Genomic DNA, 20,514 nt, shown 5'->3' with positions numbered 1-20,514 from the left:
TCATGGATGGATGGAGTATTTAAACATTCGTGATTCTTTGAATTGATTGAGATGAACCAATCCATAATCGAAATCAAAATAAGGAGTTCAATCTGGCTACCCATCAAGTTCAATAACTATGACTTCAAAATTTGATAACATGGGCACGTACATGCAGGCCGCACATTTGTAACTTGTCAGCCTAGTTATTATTGTACACAAACAATCGTACATTTATTTTCCTTCCATAATGTAAAATAGAAATCTCCAACCTACTCAAATTTATCCTCTACTAGACATAAAATAAATTGGGTTCAATTCAATAATCACTAGTCACTCAATGAATCGATGCTTTATATATATTAAACACAAAATAGCGAGTTTCTATATAATCATCAATTGGGAATTTCATCTTAGATGGCTGAAATCTCCCACAAAATCGAACGAAACCCATGTAACACTCTTCTCATTCGTCGAGAATCCATGAATTTGAAGCTGTAGTTTAAGAAAATGTACATATTAAGAATGAATTATTTTGGAAACTAAGTTTAAAATTAATGAAAAGAATCTTAATTATCATCAAGAAAAAGTTGGTGAATTTACCATGCGCCGAAATCTTCCAGCCGCTATCATATGTGAGGGCCCAAAAGAAGTATCCACGTAGCCCAAGGGCTTGAGCATACCCTATCTTGGAGATTGTAGTAAACGCATCATCAAACGAAGCCCATGAAGATCCGTTAAAAGAATATACTGTCATAGTGTCCACGTCATACACTACGGTTGCGCCCGATTGGTTCAGCAGAGTCTCCACCTGGTGGAACAACAGCTGCCCACCTCCTGGGCCTGGCCCAACAGCAGTAGCCCCAATACTATGATTATGTGGGTCTTTGAGCTCCCATGTCCGGCCGTAGAGTGGCAAGCCCATAACTAGCTTCTTTGAGGGTATCCCGGCCTTGATCCATGACTTAAGCCCGTGTATGGAGTTTACGTTACTCTTCGGGTCAAGCAATGCTGCATTGGGCCCTGTGGTATTGCTCCAAGCCCCGTTATAGTCGAAACACATTGCATTAATCCAGTCCAAGTATTTATTCATGTGCGGCATGGGGTAGGAGTGGCGGACGTTGGCCAAGAAGAAGTCGACCGAGAAGTAGACGGCGGCGGTGAGTAGGAGAGGAGGGCGGGCTGTGGATTTAGCCTCTTTCTTGAGTGCGTGGCGCCATTCTTTGAGCAAGTGGCCCAAGTCCTTCATTTCTTTTGGGCTTTGAGGGAATTCCCAATCAAGATCCAGCCCATCAAACCCAAACTTACGTGCAACCTCTATGGCAGAGTGTATGAAATGTGAACGTGAGGAGGGCTCCGAGGCCATGCGAGCAAAGATTTTAGGTAGTTTTGGGTCATCTCCGCCACCACCTAAGGACAAGAGGGTCTTCACTGGTGGATGTTTGTGATGGAGGGTGGTGGTGAAATTGGAGAGAAGCAAAGCTGTTGAATTTGACAAGTCAAATTTGAAAGTGACATCGTTTGGCACAAGAAAGGCATAGAAGATGTGAGTGAAGAATGATGTGTTTATAGCTGAAGGTGGGAAATCATCTGACAACCATGAAGGATAATAGGCCGACTTCACAGGGGGAGGAGGGTGCGAAAGCGAGTCTGCCATACAGCCAGTGTTGAAGATCATCAAGGAACATGAAAGCAAAAGAATATGCACCAAGTCATTGAGGCTTGCCATTTCTAGGCTGTGAGAAAAGTAGACTGACTACCCAGTGGTAACTAGGAAGGGCTGTATGCTATATATTATTCGAAGCTTGAAACGTATTTGGTGTATAGTTTTTGTATTTATCCACCACAGCGTGCATTAAAGAAATAAGAATGCATATAAAAATGATGGAAGGGGTTAAGTAAAACGTTAAAATTCTTGCCTATATAATCCAGAAAGTGGTTGTATGTAATTTAAGTAATTTCGAGTTAAGAATTGTCGCTGTTTTGACTGCTACTAGTACTATCTATTCTATTCTAGAAATTAAGCCGTCCGTTATAACTTATTCAGAGCAGTGTTGTGTTGTAGAACTAAAAACAAGAGAGTAGCATTCAACTTATATGTATATATATATATATATATATATATATATATACATTCTATTTAGTTAATTCTAAAATTAAATAGTCATTTATTTACAACAGTGAGAATATTATATTATCAAGTGTCCAAAGTTTGATTTTGTGGATTTTGTGGTCGTCTCTACATTTGATGTATGCTTGTGGAGATGATCAATGCTTGGACAGGGAAGTCACGAGTAAGCAGAAGATCCAATCATAACAACACAGGCTTCACAAGCAAATGTTTTTAAAACCAACCTTAGAACGACAACATACCATATAATGTTACTTTAAACCACTTGTCTTAACTTAATTGCCGCACTAATTTTTATAACGGTCGAAATCAATGATGAAGGTGGTTGTTAGGAGAGGCCATTGTTTACCCCTCTAACTTCTGACAGAAATGCTAATACTTCTCATTTGGTGGTGCTTTTCGTTTGGAATTATTCTGTTGTTTTTCATGTTCAGTTGTGTTTGTCTGGGAATAGTGCAGGCTGGATTTGAATTTTTTTTTTCTTGCAGTTTTTGTTTTTGTTGTATAAAAGAATTTCGTACAAACAAAACAAAAAATTTGGCATATCCTCTCCTTGGCCTAAGCCTATAACCACTAGTTCAATGTTCAAATGACTTGCCTCATCAGTTCCCTCCCTTCTCTCGGCACAGGAATTGCAAATTTTTAATTCAACCAAATATTGTAATGTTTAGAACATGTAGGCCTCCAGATGAAGAATACAAAGTTGCTAAAATCTTGTATACTTCATAGAGTATATGACCACCCACATTCTTGAGCCTAAGAACTCAACCACTGAAAATGAAAAACTAATGTCTCCTATTCTGAGCCTGCATTTTCATCGGGGTTGCAATTCGGAAATTTCTGCATCATTAATTGAACAACTTCCTTTCTGCGATGTAGATATGTTTTCCATACTTCTATTTCCTGAGAAAGCCATCTTTGTAGGAGTCGGAATGGGTTCAGTATCAGTTTTGAGCATGGAACAAACTTCCAACATTGTAGGCCTATCTTCCGGATTTTCCTGGACACATAATAGAGCTACTTGCAAGCATCTCGATAATTTACAAGAAGAATAAGAATCATCCAGTAATGGATCAATAAATTCTCTTCCCTTGTCCTCTTTCCATGATAGATATGCCTGAAATAATTTGAATGTTACTTCAAATATAGTTTAGATCTAAGTAATAGTTTACATTAGTGGTGAAAGAATCATAGACAGCTATGGAACTTACATATTGCAAGAGGTGCAAGTTTTCGTTCGGACCATAGTAACATGTGCTCCTCCTTCCACTAATCATTTGTAAAAGTAGAACCCCAAAGCTGTAGACGTCGTACTTCGTAGAGTATATACCTTTTCTTACATATTCAGGAGGAACATAGCCACTGCATTGCATACCACAACAAGTATTAAAGGATATGAGCATGTGTGTCTGTGAATAACCAAAAAGAGGCAGTTTACTTACTATGTTCCAACAATCCGGCTTGTGTTCGCTTCAAGTTCATCTTTTCTGAAAAGTTTAGCCATTCCAAAATCTGATATCTTAGCATTCATTTCGTGGTCAAGTAAAATGTTGCTACCTTTCAGATCTCGGTGAATAATTGTAAAATTGGAGTATTCTTGAAGATATAGGAGTCCTTGGGTAACCCCTTCAATGATGTGCACACGCTTTGTCCAGTCTAGAAGATACCGTCTGATAGGATCTGCAAGATATCAAATTCAGGACCAATGAGGTAGGCAAAGGAGCAAGAGACAGACAAATTAAAAGTCACAGGTTTCTGCACCATAAGCTTAGATGGCTTAACAAGTGATTTTTGTTTGCTTAATATACAGTAGTGTGGGCTCAGTCCTCAAGAACATGCTTGTCTAACTATTTGGAGAGTTTCAATGAGTTTAACACCCCCATCTTTACCTCTTAAAGGAGATGTTAAGACCCACTGAAACTTACAGAATGCAAAAGTGTTGTGTTATGCTAGCCTGCACTCTCAACCATAACAGGACGAATGAAAAATTGCAGACCAAAAAGGTAGAAGTCCAAGCTTTTGTTGGGCATGTACTCGTAGATCAGCATTTTTTCTTCCTTCTCAGTGCAAAATCCAAGAACTCGAACTAGATTTACATGTTGTAGTCTTGCAGTAAGTGTAACCTCATTTCTAAATTCCTCAAGTCCTTGAGTTGACGTTTTCGAAAGTCTTTTCACTGCGATTTCCTGTCCTCCTCGCAATTTACCCTTGAAAAATTGAAGAAAACCATGGTTAGTTAAGTTAGTATGGTTTTGTAAAAAGAAAATCCAGATTTATATCTGATCAAAAGATGAATCTACAAATGGTATCACTCTCACTGTTCACCAGAATGTACCACTTAATTAACACAAGGTGAAGGTGACTCTGCTTTCAGTTGTTGATAAGCTTTTGGTTCAGCATGAGGGGAATTAGTAGCCAATGATCATAGAAACAGCTTTAAGCCCAAAGTTTTTTTGGTTCCCTTTTCTTGGTAGCAGGAAATAGTTCAGGTAAAGAGTTTTTTATTGATATGTACATCTCGTTGTTTTAAAAGTAGCAGCAGATTACACACAAGGGCACACATACAACCACAAGTATTAAATCCCAGTTCCCACAGTGTCAACTTATGTTAGATAAGGTAGCAAATATTACCATGTAAACAGGACCAAACCCTCCCTCTCCAAGCTTGTTTTCACTTGAGAAGTTATTTGTTGCCGCTTTGATATTGGAAAAGCTGAATGCTTGCAGAGTTGGAGGATCACTGTTAAGATCTGATGTATTAGTAGACCTTGAATTCCCAAGAATAATCATCCCTGAAACCAGAAGGAAAAAATATAAAAAGTGAAAATGCAAATGCAAAACTCTTGATGTAAATTTGAAAAGAGGATTTATCTTTGTCTAATTGCTATTCGAAAAAAACAATAACAGTGAGAAAAATAACCTTTTGTCTTCAACAATTTTCTTTGTAAGTAACACACCACGAAGGCTATGAGGATTATGATCAAAGTAATTGGCAGCAAAACTATAAGCAATAACCGCCGCTTGTTTTCTTGATCATTTTCTTCCTCTTGAACTGTCATTTACTAAACCAGTTAGAAGTAGAATAAATGGATCTCCATTAGAAAATAAGTTGATTTATGCAGATAGCCTGCTGTCAAAATTAAACTTCCTTCAGGATATAAAATTGAGTTTTATGCCATGTCAAAAACAGAGCATAAAAAATCACTTCGGCCAACCTGCCCGAGAAAGCGCCCAATCGTCATCATTGGTGACTTGAAACACATTGGTACCAAGTAGCTGCTTCTCCTTGACATATGCAATCTTAGTTCTGATAGCTTCCACATCATCAAAACCAATCCAACTCGACCCTATGATGCAATAGTTCACAACATAAGTAGCATTGTACACTATGGGAGCTCCGTAGCTTCGAATGTACCGCTTGATGTACGTATAGCTCATGGATCCGTCTTTCGTCTCAGCTATGCCGGCTGCAGGTGCCCCAACTCCATTATTGTCTTTGGGGTGCACAAGTGTCCACGCATAGCCATGGTAAGGCAAACCCAAAACCAGTTTGCTAGCAGGAAATGAGTTGTTTAGCCATTGCTTTATACCATAGTGGGTGTTAACATGGCTTGACGGGTCATATAAAGCAGCATGAGCACCAGTGACATTCTCCTTAGAAGGCAGATGATAGTCATATGCCATAACATGTGCCCAATCCAAGTTCCTCTTCATAGATTCAATCGGGTAACTCAACGATTCGAAAGCAGGCAAATAACGAATGGCCATTGTCAATATCAACCGTGACTGGTCACTGGAGTTTCTTGACTCAGAATTCACAGCAGCTCGCCACTCATCCAATAATTTTGCCATGTTGATCATATCAGAGGCTGTGTTAGGCCAAAGCCAAAGCAAGTCTATACCTTGGAAGCCATAAAGCCTTGCTGTTTTGATTGAAGACTCAATGAAAGACTTTCTGTTAGAAGATTCGTTGACCATTGAGGACAAGACTGAATAGTTAACTTTCTGACCCAAAATTGATTGAGCTGTTGCAGCTTGTCCATTCCAGATAGATAGGAGTGTTATGACTGATGGGTTTTTGCGCTTGACGACACTGGTGAAGATGGAGAAGGATGACTCTTGAGAGAAAGGGATGGAGAGCTGGTAGGTGGAGGAATTCAGATCAGCAGAAGCACAAATAAGATGAGTGAACAAGGCAGAGTTGATGTCAGGTATGGGAGACTCGCTACCGGCGTACCAGTAACCAGCTCTGATCCAAGTTTGTGCGGAGGAACAAGAATAAAATTGAGATGAAATAAGGAAGATGATGAAGAGGATAAAGGGAGTGATATTTTTTGATCCCATGGACATGGACATAAAAAGCTAGTTTGATTTTTCCTCGTACAAGATGACTAGTTTCTACTACTACATGTACTAATACATATATATATATATATATATATATATATATATTGAGGATCCTCAAATAATTTTATTTGAGGACAGCCTCAATTTTTTCAATGATCCAAACCATCTATTTTTAGGTCTTCATTCAAGATGATCTCTACAAAAATAAGACAAATCCGATATCATTTGACATCCAATTGAGTTATTGAAATTTTAGTACTTTCTTGAAAATACTAAAATTTCAATAACTCAATTTAGATGTCAAATGATATCGGTTTCTGATTTGTCTAATTTTTTGTAAGGTTGATCTATGAATGAATATCTAAAAATGGATGGTTTGGATCATTGAAAAAATTGTAGAGTATTCAATGGGCGTCCTCAAATAAAATTATATGAGGATCCCTCAATAGAAGGGATATATATATATATACATGGCATCATCATCATATGGGCAGATATTTCGGTGTGACTTGCAACATGTCTTGTGGACAGTGGAAACAAAATCTTCAGTGCCATTTTGCAAAACCTTAATAATGAATGAGAGTGAGAGTGAGAGTGAGAGACCACTTACCCACCGTTCCTTATACGTAATTGTGCAAGGGGCTTTGATCTAAGCAGGTTCAGCCTAAATTCTGCATTAAGTTCTTGTGAAGTGAACGATGAGCACCCACCATGGACCATGATACATACTGGACAAATTAATGTCGTAATATTTGGATTGAGCGAGCGCAACATCCACCAGCCAAACCAATCACTCAAACTGAAGCCAACCATAAATCAGCATGCCGCAAGCTACACTTACTAAAACATCATCGCCAGCCCAACATATTAACCAAGCCCAAGGTAAATAGATGCCCAGCTCATTGAAATGATATTTGTTCATTTGGAGAAATCTAGAAAGGTGGAGAAGTCTTCACCGCCGATGCAAAGTCAGCAACACATGGATCAATTTGCAAGATAATTCTAGAAAAGTAGAAAGTGAGAAAGAGCGCTTGTAAGAGTTGGTCTTTCCTTTGAGAGTTGTCAAAGCAAATTGCATTACGGTTAAGGAACCTAATATTCTGACTATCATACAAAACTTTGCCTCATATGCGCCCAATATTTATGAGTGTGACGGTGAAATGTTGATTTCCTGGACCTAATATTCTATATCCCGTTTTTAATCATAGAAATTGAACATACTATTTATGATTGAAAACGGCAAATAGAAAATGTGAGCACAAACCCTTGTTTTATCACGTCATTATAAGATGACAGGTATTTAGTACAATCATTCTACCTAAAAATGTATCCAAGGCTAACCACAGTGGTAAGCCACCAAAGCTCAAATGTGATTCTTAGCTTAGGCTTCTTGATTCGTGTTATTCAACACTGTACAATTTTCATATAGGTATTTTTCAGATGATTACATGTAAACATTTATACAGTAATTGCGCCCATTAGAACACCAATGAATATAGTCGGCTCACTGTGGCTAAACGAACCGTGGCTTGTTGTGCCCATTTTTCTGGTAGTGTCACTAATTAATTATGGTTACTTAAAAGCGGCCTCTAAATACATTCTTGGCGGTTGGCAGTCATTAAATTAATTCCATGTTGCTAATATAAAAAGCTTGTTTCCTGTTAAATTATCATTCTAATGTGAAGTCTAAAGCGAGAAGCGACCCATTCAAACTCATTCCTGGTTCAAAAAGAAATCCTAATGCTGCTGCAGTGCTGCTGCTGAGACTCAGTTAGAATATTGGTCAAGAGAATGTATGCTTGTACGGAGATGATCAATGCTTGGACAGGGAAGTCACGAGTAAGCAGTAGCTCCAATCATAACAACACAGGCTTCACAAGCAAATGGTTTTTAAACCAACCTTAGAACGACAACATAACATATAATGTTACTTTAAACCACTTGTCTTAACTTAATTGCTGTCACTAATTTTTATAACGGTCGAAATCAATGAATCAATGATGAAGGTTGTTGTTAGAAGAGGCCATTGTTTACCCCTTTAACTTCTGACAAAAATGCTAACACTTCTCATTTGGTGGTGGTTTTCTTTTGGAACGGGGCTCTGAGTGGACATGTTATTCTGTTGTTTTTCATGTTCAGTTGTGTTTGCCTGGGAATAATGCAGGCTGGATTTGAATTTTTTTCCCTGCAGTTTTTGTTATTGTTGTATACAAGAATTTCGTACAAACAAAACAAAAAATTTGGCATATCCTGGCATATCCCCTCCTTGGTCTAAGCCTAACCACTAGTTCAATGTTCAAATGACTTGCCTCAGCAGTTCCCTCCCTTCTCTCTGCACAGGAATTGCAAATTTTTAATTCAACCAAATATTGTAATGTTTAGAACATGTAGGCCTCCAGATCAAGAATCCAAAGTTGCTAAAATCTTGTATAATTCATAGAGTATATGACCACCCACATTCCTGAGCCTAAGAACTCAACCATTGAAAATGAAAAACTAATGTCTCCTATTCTGAGCCTGCAATTTCATCGGGGTTGCAATTCGGAAATTTCTGCATCATTAACTGAACAACTTCCTTGCTGCGGTGTAGATGCGTTTTCCACACTTCCATGTCCTGAGAAAGCCATCTTCGTAGGAGTGGGAATGGGTTCAATGTCAGTGTTGAGCATGGAATAAACTTCCAACATTGTAGGCCTAACCTCTGGATTTTCCTGGACACATAATAGAGCTACTTGCAAGCATCTCGATAATTTACAAGAAGAAGAAGAATCATCCAGTGATGGATCAATAAATTCCCTTCCTCTGTCCTCTTTCCATGATAGATATGCCTGAAATAGTTTGAATGTTACTTCATATATAGTTTAGATCTAAGTAATAGTTTCCAGTAGTGGTGATAGAATCATAGACAGCTATGGAACTTACAAATTGCAAGAGGTGCAAGCTTTCGTTTGGACCATAGTAACATGTGCTCCTCCTTCCACTAATCATTTGCAAAAGTAGAACCCCAAAGCTGTAGACGTCGTACTTTGTAGAGTATATACCTTTTTTTACATATTCAGGAGGAACATAGCCACTGCATTGCATACCACAAGTATTAAAGGATATGCTCATGTGTGTGTGAATAACCAAAAAGAGGCAGTTTACTTACTATGTTCCAACAATCCGCTTTGTGTTTGCTACAAGTCCATCTTTTCTGAAAAGTTTAGCCATTCCAAAATCTGATATCTTAGCATTCATTTCATGGTCAAGTAAAATGTTGCTACCTTTCAGATCTCGGTGAATAATTGTAAAATTGGAGTATTCTTGAAGATATAGGAGTCCTTGAGTAACCCCTTCAATGATGTGCACACGCTTTGTCCAGTCTAGAAGATACCGTCTGATAGGATCTGCAAGATATCAAATTCAGGACCAATGAGGTAGGCAAAGGAGCAAGAGATAGACAAATTAAAAGTCACAGGTTTCTGCACCATAAGCTTAGATGGCTTAAGAAGTGATTTTTGTTATATACACTAGTGTTCCTCAAGAATACGCTTGTCTAATTATTTGGAGAGTTTCAATGAGTTTAACCCCCCCATCTTTACCTCTTAGAGGAGATGTTAAGACCCACTGAAACTTACAGAATGCAAAAGTATTGTGTTATGCTAGCCTGCACTCTCAACCATAAAAGGAAGCATGAAAAATTGCAGACCAAAAAGGTAGAAGTCCAAGCTTTTGTTGGGCATGTGCTCGTAGATCAGCATTTTTTCTTCCTTCTCAGTGCAAAATCCAAGAACTCGAACTAGATTTACATGTTGTAGTCTTGCAGTAAGTGTAACCTCATTTCTAAATTCCTCAAGTCCTTGAGTTGACGTTTTCGAAAGTCTTTTCACTGCGATTTCCTGTCCTCCTCGCAATTTACCCTTGAAAAATTGAAGAAAACCATGGTTAGTTAAGTTAGCATGGTTTTGTAAAAAGAAAATCCAGATTTATATCTGATCAAAAGATGAATCTACAAATGGTATCACTCTCACTGTTCACCAGAATGTACCACTTAATTAACACAAGGTGAAGGTGACTCTGCTTTCAGTTGTTGATAAGCTTTTGGTTCAGCATGAGGGGAATTAGTAGCCAATGATCGTGGACACAGCTTTAAGCCTAAAGTTTTTTTTGTTCCCTTTTCTTTGTAGCAGGAAAGTAGGAATGGGGTAGTTCAGGGAAAGAGTTTTTTATTCATATACATCTCATTGTTTTAAAAGTAGCAGCAGATTATACACAAGGGCACACATACAACCACAAGTATTAAATCCCAGTTCCCACAGTGTCAACTTATGTTAGATAAGGTAGCAAATATTACCATGTAAACAGGACCAAACCCTCCTTCTCCAAGCTTGTTTTCACTTGAGAAGTTATTTGTTGCTGCTTTGATTTTGGAAAAGCTGAATGCTTGCAGAGTTGGAGGATCACTGTTAAGATCTGATGTACTAGTAGACCTTGAATTCCCAAGAATAATCATCCCTGAAACCAGAAGGAAAAAATATAAAAAGTGAAAATGCAAATGCAAAACTCTTGATGTAAATTCGAAAAGAGGATTTATCTCTGTCTAATTTCTATTCGAAACAAACAATAACAGTGAGAAAAATAACCTTTTGTCTTCAACAATTTTCTTTGTAAGTAACACACCACGAAGGCTATGAGGATTATGATCAAAGTAATTGGAAGCAAAACTATAAGCAATAACCGCCGCTTGTTTTCTTGATCATTTTCTTCCTCTTGAACTGTCATTTACTAAACCAGTTAGAAGTAGAATAAATGGATCTCCATTAGAAAATAAGTTGATTTATGCAGATAGCCTGCTGTCAAAATTAAACTTCCTTCAGTATATAAAATTGAGTTTTATGACATGTCAAAAACATAGCATCAAAAATCACTTTGGCCAACCTGCCCGAGAAAGCGCCCAATTGTCATCATTGGTGACTTGAAACACATTGGTACCAAGTAGCTTCTTCTCCTTGACATATGCAATCTTAGTTCTGACAGCTTCCAAATCATCAAAACCAATCCAATTCGATCCTATGATACAATAATTCACAACATAAGTAGCATTATACAATATGGGAGCTCCGTAGCTTCTAACGTACCACTTGATGTATTTATAGCTCATGGATCCATCTTTCGTCTCAGCTTTTCCGGCTGCAGGTGCCCCAATTCCATTATTGTCTTTGGGGTTCACAAGTGTCCACGCATAGCCATGGTAAGGCAAACCCAAAACCAGTTTGCTAGCAGGAAATGAGTTGTTTAGCCATTGCTTTATACCATAGTTGGTGTTAACATGGCTTGACGGGTCATATAAAGCAGCATGAGCACCAGTAACATTCTCCTTAGCAGGTAGATGATAGTCGTATGCCACAACATGTGCCCAATCCAAATTCCTCTTCATAGATTCAATCGGGTAACTCAACGATTCGAAAGCAGGCAGATAACGAACCGCCATTGTCAATATCAAGCGTGACTGATCACTAGAGTTTCTTGACTCAGAATTCACAGCAGCCCCCCACTCATCCAATAGCTTTCCCATGTTGATCATATCAGAGGTTGTCCTAGGCCAAAGCCAAAGCAAGTCTATACCTTGAAAGCCATAAAGCCTTGCTGTTTTGATTGAAGACTCAATGAAAGACTTTCTGTTGGAAGGTTTGCTGGCCATTGAGGACAAGACTGAAGAGTTAGCTTTCTCACCCAAAATTGATTGATTTGTTGTAGCTAGTCCATTCCAGATGGACAGGAGTGTTATGACTGATGGGTTTTTGCCCTTGACGATACCGGTGAAGCTGGAGAAGGATGGCTCCTGAGAGGAAGGGATGGAGAGCTGGTAGGTGGAGGAGTTTAGATCAGCATAGGCACAAATAAGATGAGTGAACAAGGCAGAGTTTATGTCAGGTATCGGGGACTCGCTATCGACATACCAGTAACCAGCTCTGATCCAAGTTTGTGCAGAGAAACAACAATAAAACTGAGATGAAATAAGGAAGATGACGAGGAAAAGGTGGGTGACATTTTTTGATCCCATGGATATAAAGCTAGTTAATTAAAAAGGGAGAAGAAAACTAAGACATTGAAGAAAATTGAATATCATAAGTGGTACTTAATAGGAAATTACAATCTTTGTGGAAAGACTATATTTTAGATGGACGGACCCCTTGGCCTACTACTAGCAACATCGATATTGTCCATAACTTCACCACCTATTTAGAAGGTGTGGGGGGTCTCGATGTTATTAGGAGTGAAGCTATTTATTATATGAGACTTTATATTTTGTTAAGTATCCGATGTGGGACTGTGTGTATTCTTCAACATACTTTATACGAGACCACTTACCTTCCGTATGTGATCTAAGCAGATATTTTATAGTGGCGGCCCTAGTTTGGCCGTAACTCTGCATGGCTGCCTTGTCTGCATTTGCAGGAAAATCAAGATATTGGACTGGACAGATTAATGGAGATTGCATTGCAGCCAAACCAATCAATCAAGCAAGTCTCTGGATTAAATAAATCAGCAGGATGAGGAGGGTGTGTGTGAAATGGAGTAATCATGCCACAAGCAAGTCTCTGGATTAAGTTGAAGAAGACGCACGTGGCATGGAATGGAACACTTTTGCCACCAAACTATTTGTGAAATGTAAATTCTTTGAAAAGTTTGTCTGGCCACGAAAGCGATGGCAAGCCAAGAGACAATTTTCCTGGAGCCCTTCTTTTGCCAACTCTAGACTTCATACAGGCTTCAGATTAAAACACATCGCGTATGCCATTCATTTCCACTTTTTGTTTCTTTCTGTTTCTATAAAGAAAGAGAAGAAAGAAATTAGGTCACAAATGAAAAGTGAAAACCCAATAATACCCTCGATGTTTTTGCCAGTTCGTACTTTTGCAGATCAGGACATACTTGGGTTAAGTGTCACTAATTAATTATGGTTACTTAACCGCGGCCTCTAAAGTCTTTTTTGTTTTGTTTTCTGGGCTCCAAAATACATTCTTGGCGGTTGGCAGTCATTATATTAATTCCATTTTGCTAATATATAAAGCTTGTTTCCTGTTAAATTATCATTCTAATGTAAAGTCTAAGGACCCATTCAAATTAATTCCGGTTCAAAACGAAATCCTAATGCTGCTGCTGAGACTCGGTTAGAATATTGGTCAAGAGAATGTTAACTTTTCTTCTTCATTAATCAGTTCTGTGCAGACGTTGCAAAGCCTCAAACTGTATGCAGGCAATTTTGTGAATGTCCGCGCGCAGGCAGGCCACACAAATACTTTTGTGTTAAACCAAAGGCCGGCAGCTTGATAGATGAGATATTAGTGGCATATATGTTTTAAATTCAACGCCTATAGTTTAGTTTGTATATCAACAGTCTAGTTTAATAGAACTAGTGGGTTCATTTCTTACGACTATCAACTTAATTTCAAGTTCAAACTTATGAGCCTAGCCATTAGAATACTAGAGCAATCCAGCGATAAAAGGATGCCGGGCTGCTGCAGCAAATCATTCTACAACTCAATCTCAATGGATTCTAAAACCCAACCATTACTTTTTCGCTTCTGGCCCTCCTTGTTTTTCCTTGTCCACATTATATCTGCAGCTGCAGCTGGCAGTGGCACAAATGTTGTTAAAGCAGGTTACTGGTACCGTCAGTGGCATCTCATCCGGCTTCTGCCGTAGACTCCACCTTATACATTCACTTGTTTCTTGCTCTTGCTGATGTTGATCCCAAAACCAACCAAGTCATCATTTCCCCTCAAGACCAACCCCAATTCTCCAACTTCACACGCACAAGTCCAACAAAGATTTTATCAATAGGTGGAGCATCAGCTTCCAGTAGGGCAGCTTTTGCCTCAATGGCTAGCCAACCAAGCTCCCACAAAACATTCATCGATTCCTCCATAAACATTTCCAGGTCGTATAACTTCCATGGCCTTGACATTGACTGGGAGTTCCCAGCCACGGCCACTGACATGGCCAATTTTGGCACCCTCCTCGCAGAGTGGCGAGCCGCGGTGACCAATGACCAAGCCATTTGGCAAGCCCCTACTGCTTCTAGTGGCAGCGATCTACTACTCTGCAACTTACAACTCATTGTTGCACCCCATTCAGTCCATAAAAAACAACTTGGACTGGATCAATTTGATGTCATATAGCTTTTTTGCCCCTGGTTGGTCTCCCAATGTAACAGGACCCCCTGCTTCCTTGTACAACCCAATCAGTCCTATCAGTGGGGATTCTGGGATCACTGCTTGGCTTCAGGCAGGTATGCCTCCGAAAAAAATTGCATTTGGCCTTCCGTTTTATGGCTATGCATGGAACCTAACAGACCCAAATCAGCATGGTATTTTTGCACCAGCCGAAGGAATGGCAGTGCCGCCGGATGGGTCAGCCAGTTACAACCTGATCAAGGCATATATAGCTGAGAATGGTGCACCAACTGTGTTTAATTCCACACTGGTTATGGATAATGGATTATTCCCATACTGGGAAGACTTGGATTCAGTGGCGGAGGTAGAGTTTGATATTTGGGGGGGGCCACAAGCTTAAAACTATGAGATTTTTTGTGCAATCTATACTACACTCTTTATATAGTCAAAGAGGTTAGAAGATGGTTTGTGGGGGAGCCAGGCCATCTCAGGCCTATGAATAGCTCCGCCCCTGCTTGGATTGGTTATGAACTTATGATGATACGCAGAGTATCACTACCGAAGTTTCACATGCTAAGGGAAAGGGACTAGTTGGCTACGTTGCATGGAATGTTGGCATCGATGTGAATTGGACTCTTTCACAAGCAGGTATATATGACATTGACAACAACCCTCTTTCATGTTCTTGTATTTGTATATATATAGTTGATCGTTAATTAATTGTACTTTACTGATGCCTAATGTGAATGTCAAATTTGTTTGCAGCTTCATGCGCATGGGGAGCATATTAGGGACACTACACTAGCTACTTTTCCTATCAATGAGAAGATCAAGATGTAGTGCCATTTGTATTTAGCCTAATCAGAGGCGATTTGTACTCTTTAATAAGATGTAATTCTTCATCATGCATTCATATAGTACAGATAATAGAAAAATCAAAATTTCTTTTTTAAGAGGTGAAACGTGTAAAGCTCAGTAAGCTGTGAGAATATAATATGCATAGAGATGCCATAGAGATGTTGGAAGTTGTCAACTCATTGTACTGCTAGCCTGGAGCTCTCGCTTTGTAAAGTTTGTAGTAAGATGTTTGTCTGTGTGTGTTTCTTTTGTTAATGAGTGAGCTCATTGTTTTCTAGTATTGACATTGAGCTGCCAACCTTCTACTGCAGGGCAAATATAAATGAATTTTCCACACAAAAGTCCAAGTTTTCGTATTGGATTGTGACGGGTTTTTTGGGAATCTTATTCTTCATAATCATATTACATTTACAGTAAACAATTACATTGGTAGATAAAGAAACATCGGTAAAACTCGCAGCACATAATAAACTTCCGTTGGTAGACTCATAGATGAACAGAACAGAACCACCCCAAACTCATAATTGGTTCACTTCATGCCTAAACTAAAGAAACCTATAATTCCAAATTCTGCAACATTATATTGTGACCCCTGAGGGACCTCTTCCCCTTACCAACTTTGTAGTAAGTAGACTGCATTAATGTAATATACACCTAATAACTTACTAGGAAATACATGACTAATAAATTCTAAGAATAGTTTGACTAGTGGCAAAGCGGTTATGCCTAAGAGTAAAAGGAAAAAGAATTGAAAATCTGATTGAACTTTGTTTTACAAAGCACTGAGCATGTACCACCACTCATCGTCCTACAACCTCTGAGATTGTTGAATCATCAATGGAACACACTTCTAGCCGCGGTGCAGGATTAGTTTCTTTGTCTTCATTTCTTTTTGAAAAAGCTGGCATTTTCGGTTTTTCCATTACAGCACTTTCACTCTGTAGCATCGAAGAAATTTCCAACATGGAGGGCCTATCATTTGCATTTTCTTGAACACATAGGAGAGCAATCTGCAAGCATCTCATCAATTTACATAATGAATGTGTATCATCAAGTGAAGGATCCATAAACTCCATCCCTTTGCCTTCTTTCCAAAGTTCATGTGCCTGAAATTATTGAATGTTCCCCACCATGTAATTGAAACGTGAAGATTTAATTCTTAGCAAAGCTGAAGCAAATATTAATTCTGATGTAACTGTGCTTATTGAAGTAACTTACATATTCTAGAAGGTTTAAGTCTTCATTTGGACCATAGAAAGCGGCATTCTTCTTGCCACTTATGATCTGTACAAGGAGAACTCCAAAGCTATAAACATCTGATTTCGTGGAGTATAGACCGTTTTTAACATATTCAGGAGGTACATAGCCACTGCACAGAATGATTTAGAAGATTACTTACCAAAGTATCCAATAATAGAAAGCTCAATTAAAAAAGTAGCTTTATTAGGAAATAGAGTTACTATGTTCCAACGATCCGGCTTGTGTTTGCCTCTTGTTCATCTTTTGTGAAAATTCTAGCCATACCAAAATCTGAGATCTTAGGCCTCATCTCCTCGTCAAGTAAAATGTTGCTAGCTTTCAGATCTCGATGGATTATTGTCAATCTTGAGTATTCTTGGAGATAAAGAAGTCCCTGAGTAACCCCTTCAATAATGCTAACACGCTTTCTCCAATCTAGTTGATACCTTCTGATAGGATCTACATTGAAACAGATGCTGTCCAATCAGTTCTGCATTGAAATATACTGAAAAATGCATGGAATAGTAGAGACCCCATAGGACATCCCTTACAAGCTTACACTATGTTCAGCTTAAAGCTGTGTGGCACAAGGAAGTGAAACCACCAGGAACTAGTGGATTGTCATCTTTTGCACAAAAGCAGAGAAATCTCATATTGACTTACCAAAGAGGTAGAGGTCCAAGCTTTTCTTTGGCATGTACTCATAAATCAGCATTTGTTCATGGTGTTCGATACAGAATCCCAGAACCCTGACAAGATTAACGTGTTGTAGTTTTGCTGTAAGCATGACCTCGTTCTTGAATTCCTCAAATCCTTGAGTTGAAGCTTTCGAAAGTTTTTTCACAGCTATTTCTTGTCCATTTGGCAATACACCCTAGCAAGTTATGTAGACACTCATGGTTAGCATGTTTAATGGGGACAAGCTGGTGCCATGATATGCCCCATTATAAAAGTTTACCTTATAAACTGGACCATAACCACCCTCTCCAAGCTTATTTTCAATTGAAAATCCTTCTGTTGCTGCCTCAATGACAGCAATGCCAAAGACTTGCAGATTGGGTACATTGCTATTAAAAATTCCAGCTGTGTCTGTTATATAATTTGCCCTGTATTCTGATTCTTTAGCTGCATTTGCCAAAGAATTGGCTGAAGATCTTTAAGATCCAATTCTTCCTCCATAGTTATAGATAGTACGTTCGTTCAAAAAAAGAGTTATAGATAATACATAAATCCAAAATACATATTCGAAGAGGTGAATAGTTAATGCTTCAATACTTTCAGGCCGAACAAAAATAAGAATAAAGATATTTACCTTTTGACTTGAGCATTCTCATGCGGAAATAACACATGACGGAGCCTAATATGAGAATAACTGAAGCTATTGTAGTCAAAATGATTATAAGAAGTCGCCGCTTTTTTTGTCCACTGCTTGCACGCTCTTGAGCTGTAGCTGTGATCAGCATATATAATTCAATGTAGCAGTTAGGGAAGAATGCATTAAATATCTTGGAAGTTGTCAGCTGACTGTAGTATGGGACTTTCTATGGCAGCAACAATAAGATATAAATAAGTTGTGAGCTAACCTTCATTACAGGGGAAATATAAATAAGGCGATGGTTGAATTTTCCAATGTAAAACTCCAAGTCTTTTATTGGACGGTGACTTATATGGGTATCTTGTTCATTAGTTTGCAGTAAAGAATTATAGTGGTCATCTTCATTTCATTTTCAACAGAAACCAATTATTTTATTCTCCTGTCTTGACTGCTAAATGGCTGAGAGCGCAATGCAATTTTGACAGCGAATCATATTTTCTGTTTTCAATATCAGCTCATACTTTTAATTTCTGACTTTTATTTACAACAAACTTCAATAGACACTAAAGCATTGCATTAGCAGACTTTCTCTTTTGTAAAGTGACCAATCAACAATAACCAATCTGATTTCTTTAGATGGGATGGGAGTAATGAAATTAACTTTTCATGGTGGAATATGCAGAGAAAATGAGTTCATCAAGTAGAGTACTAAGCATAATTATTGAGCTTCAATTCCTACCTGCAGCTGCAAGAGAAAGCACCCAATTGTCATCATGGGAAACCTGCCAGACAAAGTATCCAAGCAAACTCTGCTCCTTAGCATAAGAAACTTTTATTTTGACAACTTGAGCATCATCAAAACCAATCCAAGATGATCCAATTATGCAGTACTTAACTACATACGTAGCATTGTAGATTATGTCAGCCCCATATCTCTGAATGTAACCCTTGATATCCTTGTAGCTCATGGATCCATCCTCTGTAATGGCTGGACCTGTTGCTGGTGCACCAATACCATTGTCCCTAGGATTCACAAGTTTCCAAGCATAGCCATAGAAAGGCAAGCCCAAAACCAATTTGGAAGCAGATAATCCCTTACCAATCCATGCCTTGATACCATAATCTGTGCTAGCATCACTTGATGGATCATACAAAGCTGCATGAGCGCCGGTGAAATTAGTCCACTGAGGCCCATAATAGTCATAGGCCATTACATGTACCCAATTCAAGTTGTTCCGGATGGATTCAACCGGAAAAGAAAAGAACTCCAAATCTGGTTTGTATTGAACAGCTGCTGTCAAAATCAGCTGCGCCTGGCTAGAGTTTGCAGCCTCAGATTTGACAGCAGCTCGCCACTCTTGAAACAAATTTCCCATGTTGGTCATGTCCGAGCTTGTGTTAGCTGAAACCCAGCAAAGGTCTAGGCCTTGGAAGCCATAAAGCCTTGCAATCTTTATTGAAGAATCAATGAAGGTCTTTCTGTGAGAAGAATTACTGACAAGTGTTGAAAAGACTGAGTAGTCTGCGTTTCCACCCCCAATGGATATGAGGGTGGTGACTGATGGGTTCTTTTGCTTGACCGTGGATGAGAAGGTGGAGTAGTGCTGCACCTGATCCTGCTCCTCAGAGTCAGAGGAGAGGGAGAGCTCATAGGATGATGAATTAAGACCGGCAAATGCGTAAATAAGGTGAGTAAAAAGCGCTGAGTTTATGTCAGCAATGGGGAATTCACTGCCAGAATACCAGTATGCCGCTTTGATCCAAGACTGTGCCTCTGAGGCTTGCAGTCTAAAAGCAACAAGAAAATGGAAGAAAAGGAGGACTAGTAGTACACTTGAAAATTTGACTACCATGGAGTACGGATAGGAAGCTGATGCTTGAGAGCAGATGGATGATGGCTGAACTTAGAAAGAAATGCATTAAGACTTCACTTCTTCTTCTTTGGATGAAGAGATTAGATTCTTGTTACACATGACATGACGTACCGCTGAATTTTGAAGTGTAGGTAGACAGTGACATTGAAAAACTAGCAGTCAACCAAGGATTAAAATATCGGCCTTGCAGATAATATCGGGCCTCCAATTTACAGATATTTCGGGGGATATATCGTTATCGTTTTAAGTATCAGGAAAAAATCAACAAAAAAGACAGATATAGGCATTGAAACACATAATCTTGGTGTAAAACTTTCATAGATGTTATATACATTATCAATGAATGTATTGAACAAATAAAACTGAAAATTTACTAATAATAAGACATACATTGATGAAATATAAGTGGTATGTAATGCGAATTAATGAAAATTTTGAAAATAAATTTTTGATTAGAATGAATAAACCATGCATAAATCCATAGTTTGTTTAAACATTAGATTACAATTTAGATAAGTGTCCACCTACATAAATGAAGAGTTCCTATGAGGTTCAAACAATGAGGAACAACCATCCAGATTCATACAATAGTCATACCAAGTCATGTAACCC

The 20,514-nt window shown here is 38.6% G+C and overlaps 4 protein-coding genes and 1 pseudogene across 5 annotated transcripts; 1 reads left to right on the top strand and 4 right to left on the bottom strand.

Moving 5' to 3' along the window:
• Window positions 1-445: 445 nt before the first annotated feature.
• Window positions 446-1,708, bottom strand: LOC103341372 (nod factor hydrolase protein 1-like). The gene is made up of 2 exons (XM_008244883.3): window positions 583-1,708; window positions 446-474 (listed from the first exon to the last, which is right to left on the bottom strand). Exons 1-2 carry the CDS (start codon window positions 1,706-1,708, stop codon window positions 446-448), a joined length of 1,155 nt encoding a protein of 384 aa, XP_008243105.2.
• Window positions 1,709-2,725: 1,017 nt separating this feature from the next.
• LOC103341228 (uncharacterized) lies at window positions 2,726-6,514 on the bottom strand. Its single transcript, XM_008244712.3, has 7 exons — window positions 5,326-6,514; window positions 5,031-5,162; window positions 4,742-4,902; window positions 4,107-4,317; window positions 3,553-3,790; window positions 3,322-3,472; window positions 2,726-3,227 (listed from the first exon to the last, which is right to left on the bottom strand). Exons 1-7 carry the CDS (start codon window positions 6,464-6,466, stop codon window positions 2,925-2,927), a joined length of 2,337 nt encoding a protein of 778 aa, XP_008242934.2. The 5' UTR covers window positions 6,467-6,514; the 3' UTR covers window positions 2,726-2,924.
• Window positions 6,515-8,783: 2,269 nt separating this feature from the next.
• LOC103341229 (uncharacterized) lies at window positions 8,784-12,577 on the bottom strand. Its single transcript, XM_008244713.2, has 7 exons — window positions 11,375-12,577; window positions 11,080-11,211; window positions 10,791-10,951; window positions 10,146-10,356; window positions 9,606-9,843; window positions 9,380-9,530; window positions 8,784-9,285 (listed from the first exon to the last, which is right to left on the bottom strand). Exons 1-7 carry the CDS (start codon window positions 12,498-12,500, stop codon window positions 8,983-8,985), a joined length of 2,322 nt encoding a protein of 773 aa, XP_008242935.2. The 5' UTR covers window positions 12,501-12,577; the 3' UTR covers window positions 8,784-8,982.
• Window positions 12,578-13,990: 1,413 nt separating this feature from the next.
• LOC103341373 (class V chitinase-like) lies at window positions 13,991-15,407 on the top strand (annotated as a pseudogene).
• Window positions 15,408-15,938: 531 nt separating this feature from the next.
• LOC103341230 (uncharacterized) lies at window positions 15,939-19,992 on the bottom strand. Of its 2 annotated transcripts, none has more exons than XM_008244715.3 (7): window positions 18,768-19,992; window positions 18,026-18,163; window positions 17,672-17,859; window positions 17,377-17,587; window positions 16,935-17,172; window positions 16,693-16,843; window positions 15,939-16,580 (listed from the first exon to the last, which is right to left on the bottom strand). In XM_008244715.3, exons 1-7 carry the CDS (start codon window positions 19,879-19,881, stop codon window positions 16,275-16,277), a joined length of 2,346 nt encoding a protein of 781 aa, XP_008242937.2. In that variant the 5' UTR covers window positions 19,882-19,992; the 3' UTR covers window positions 15,939-16,274. The 2 variants fall into 2 exon arrangements, with proteins under 2 accessions (XP_008242937.2, XP_008242938.2); XM_008244716.3 differs by having other exon boundaries at window positions 17,672-17,838.
• Between the last annotated feature and the right edge of the window lie 522 nt (window positions 19,993-20,514).

This window comes from Prunus mume, linkage group LG8 (genome assembly GCF_029339155.1).
Source record: "Prunus mume cultivar Tortuosa linkage group LG8, ASM2933915v1, whole genome shotgun sequence".
NCBI classification, from domain to species: Eukaryota; Viridiplantae; Streptophyta; class Magnoliopsida; order Rosales; family Rosaceae; genus Prunus; species Prunus mume.
This window is presented reverse-complemented; position numbering and strand designations above follow the sequence as displayed.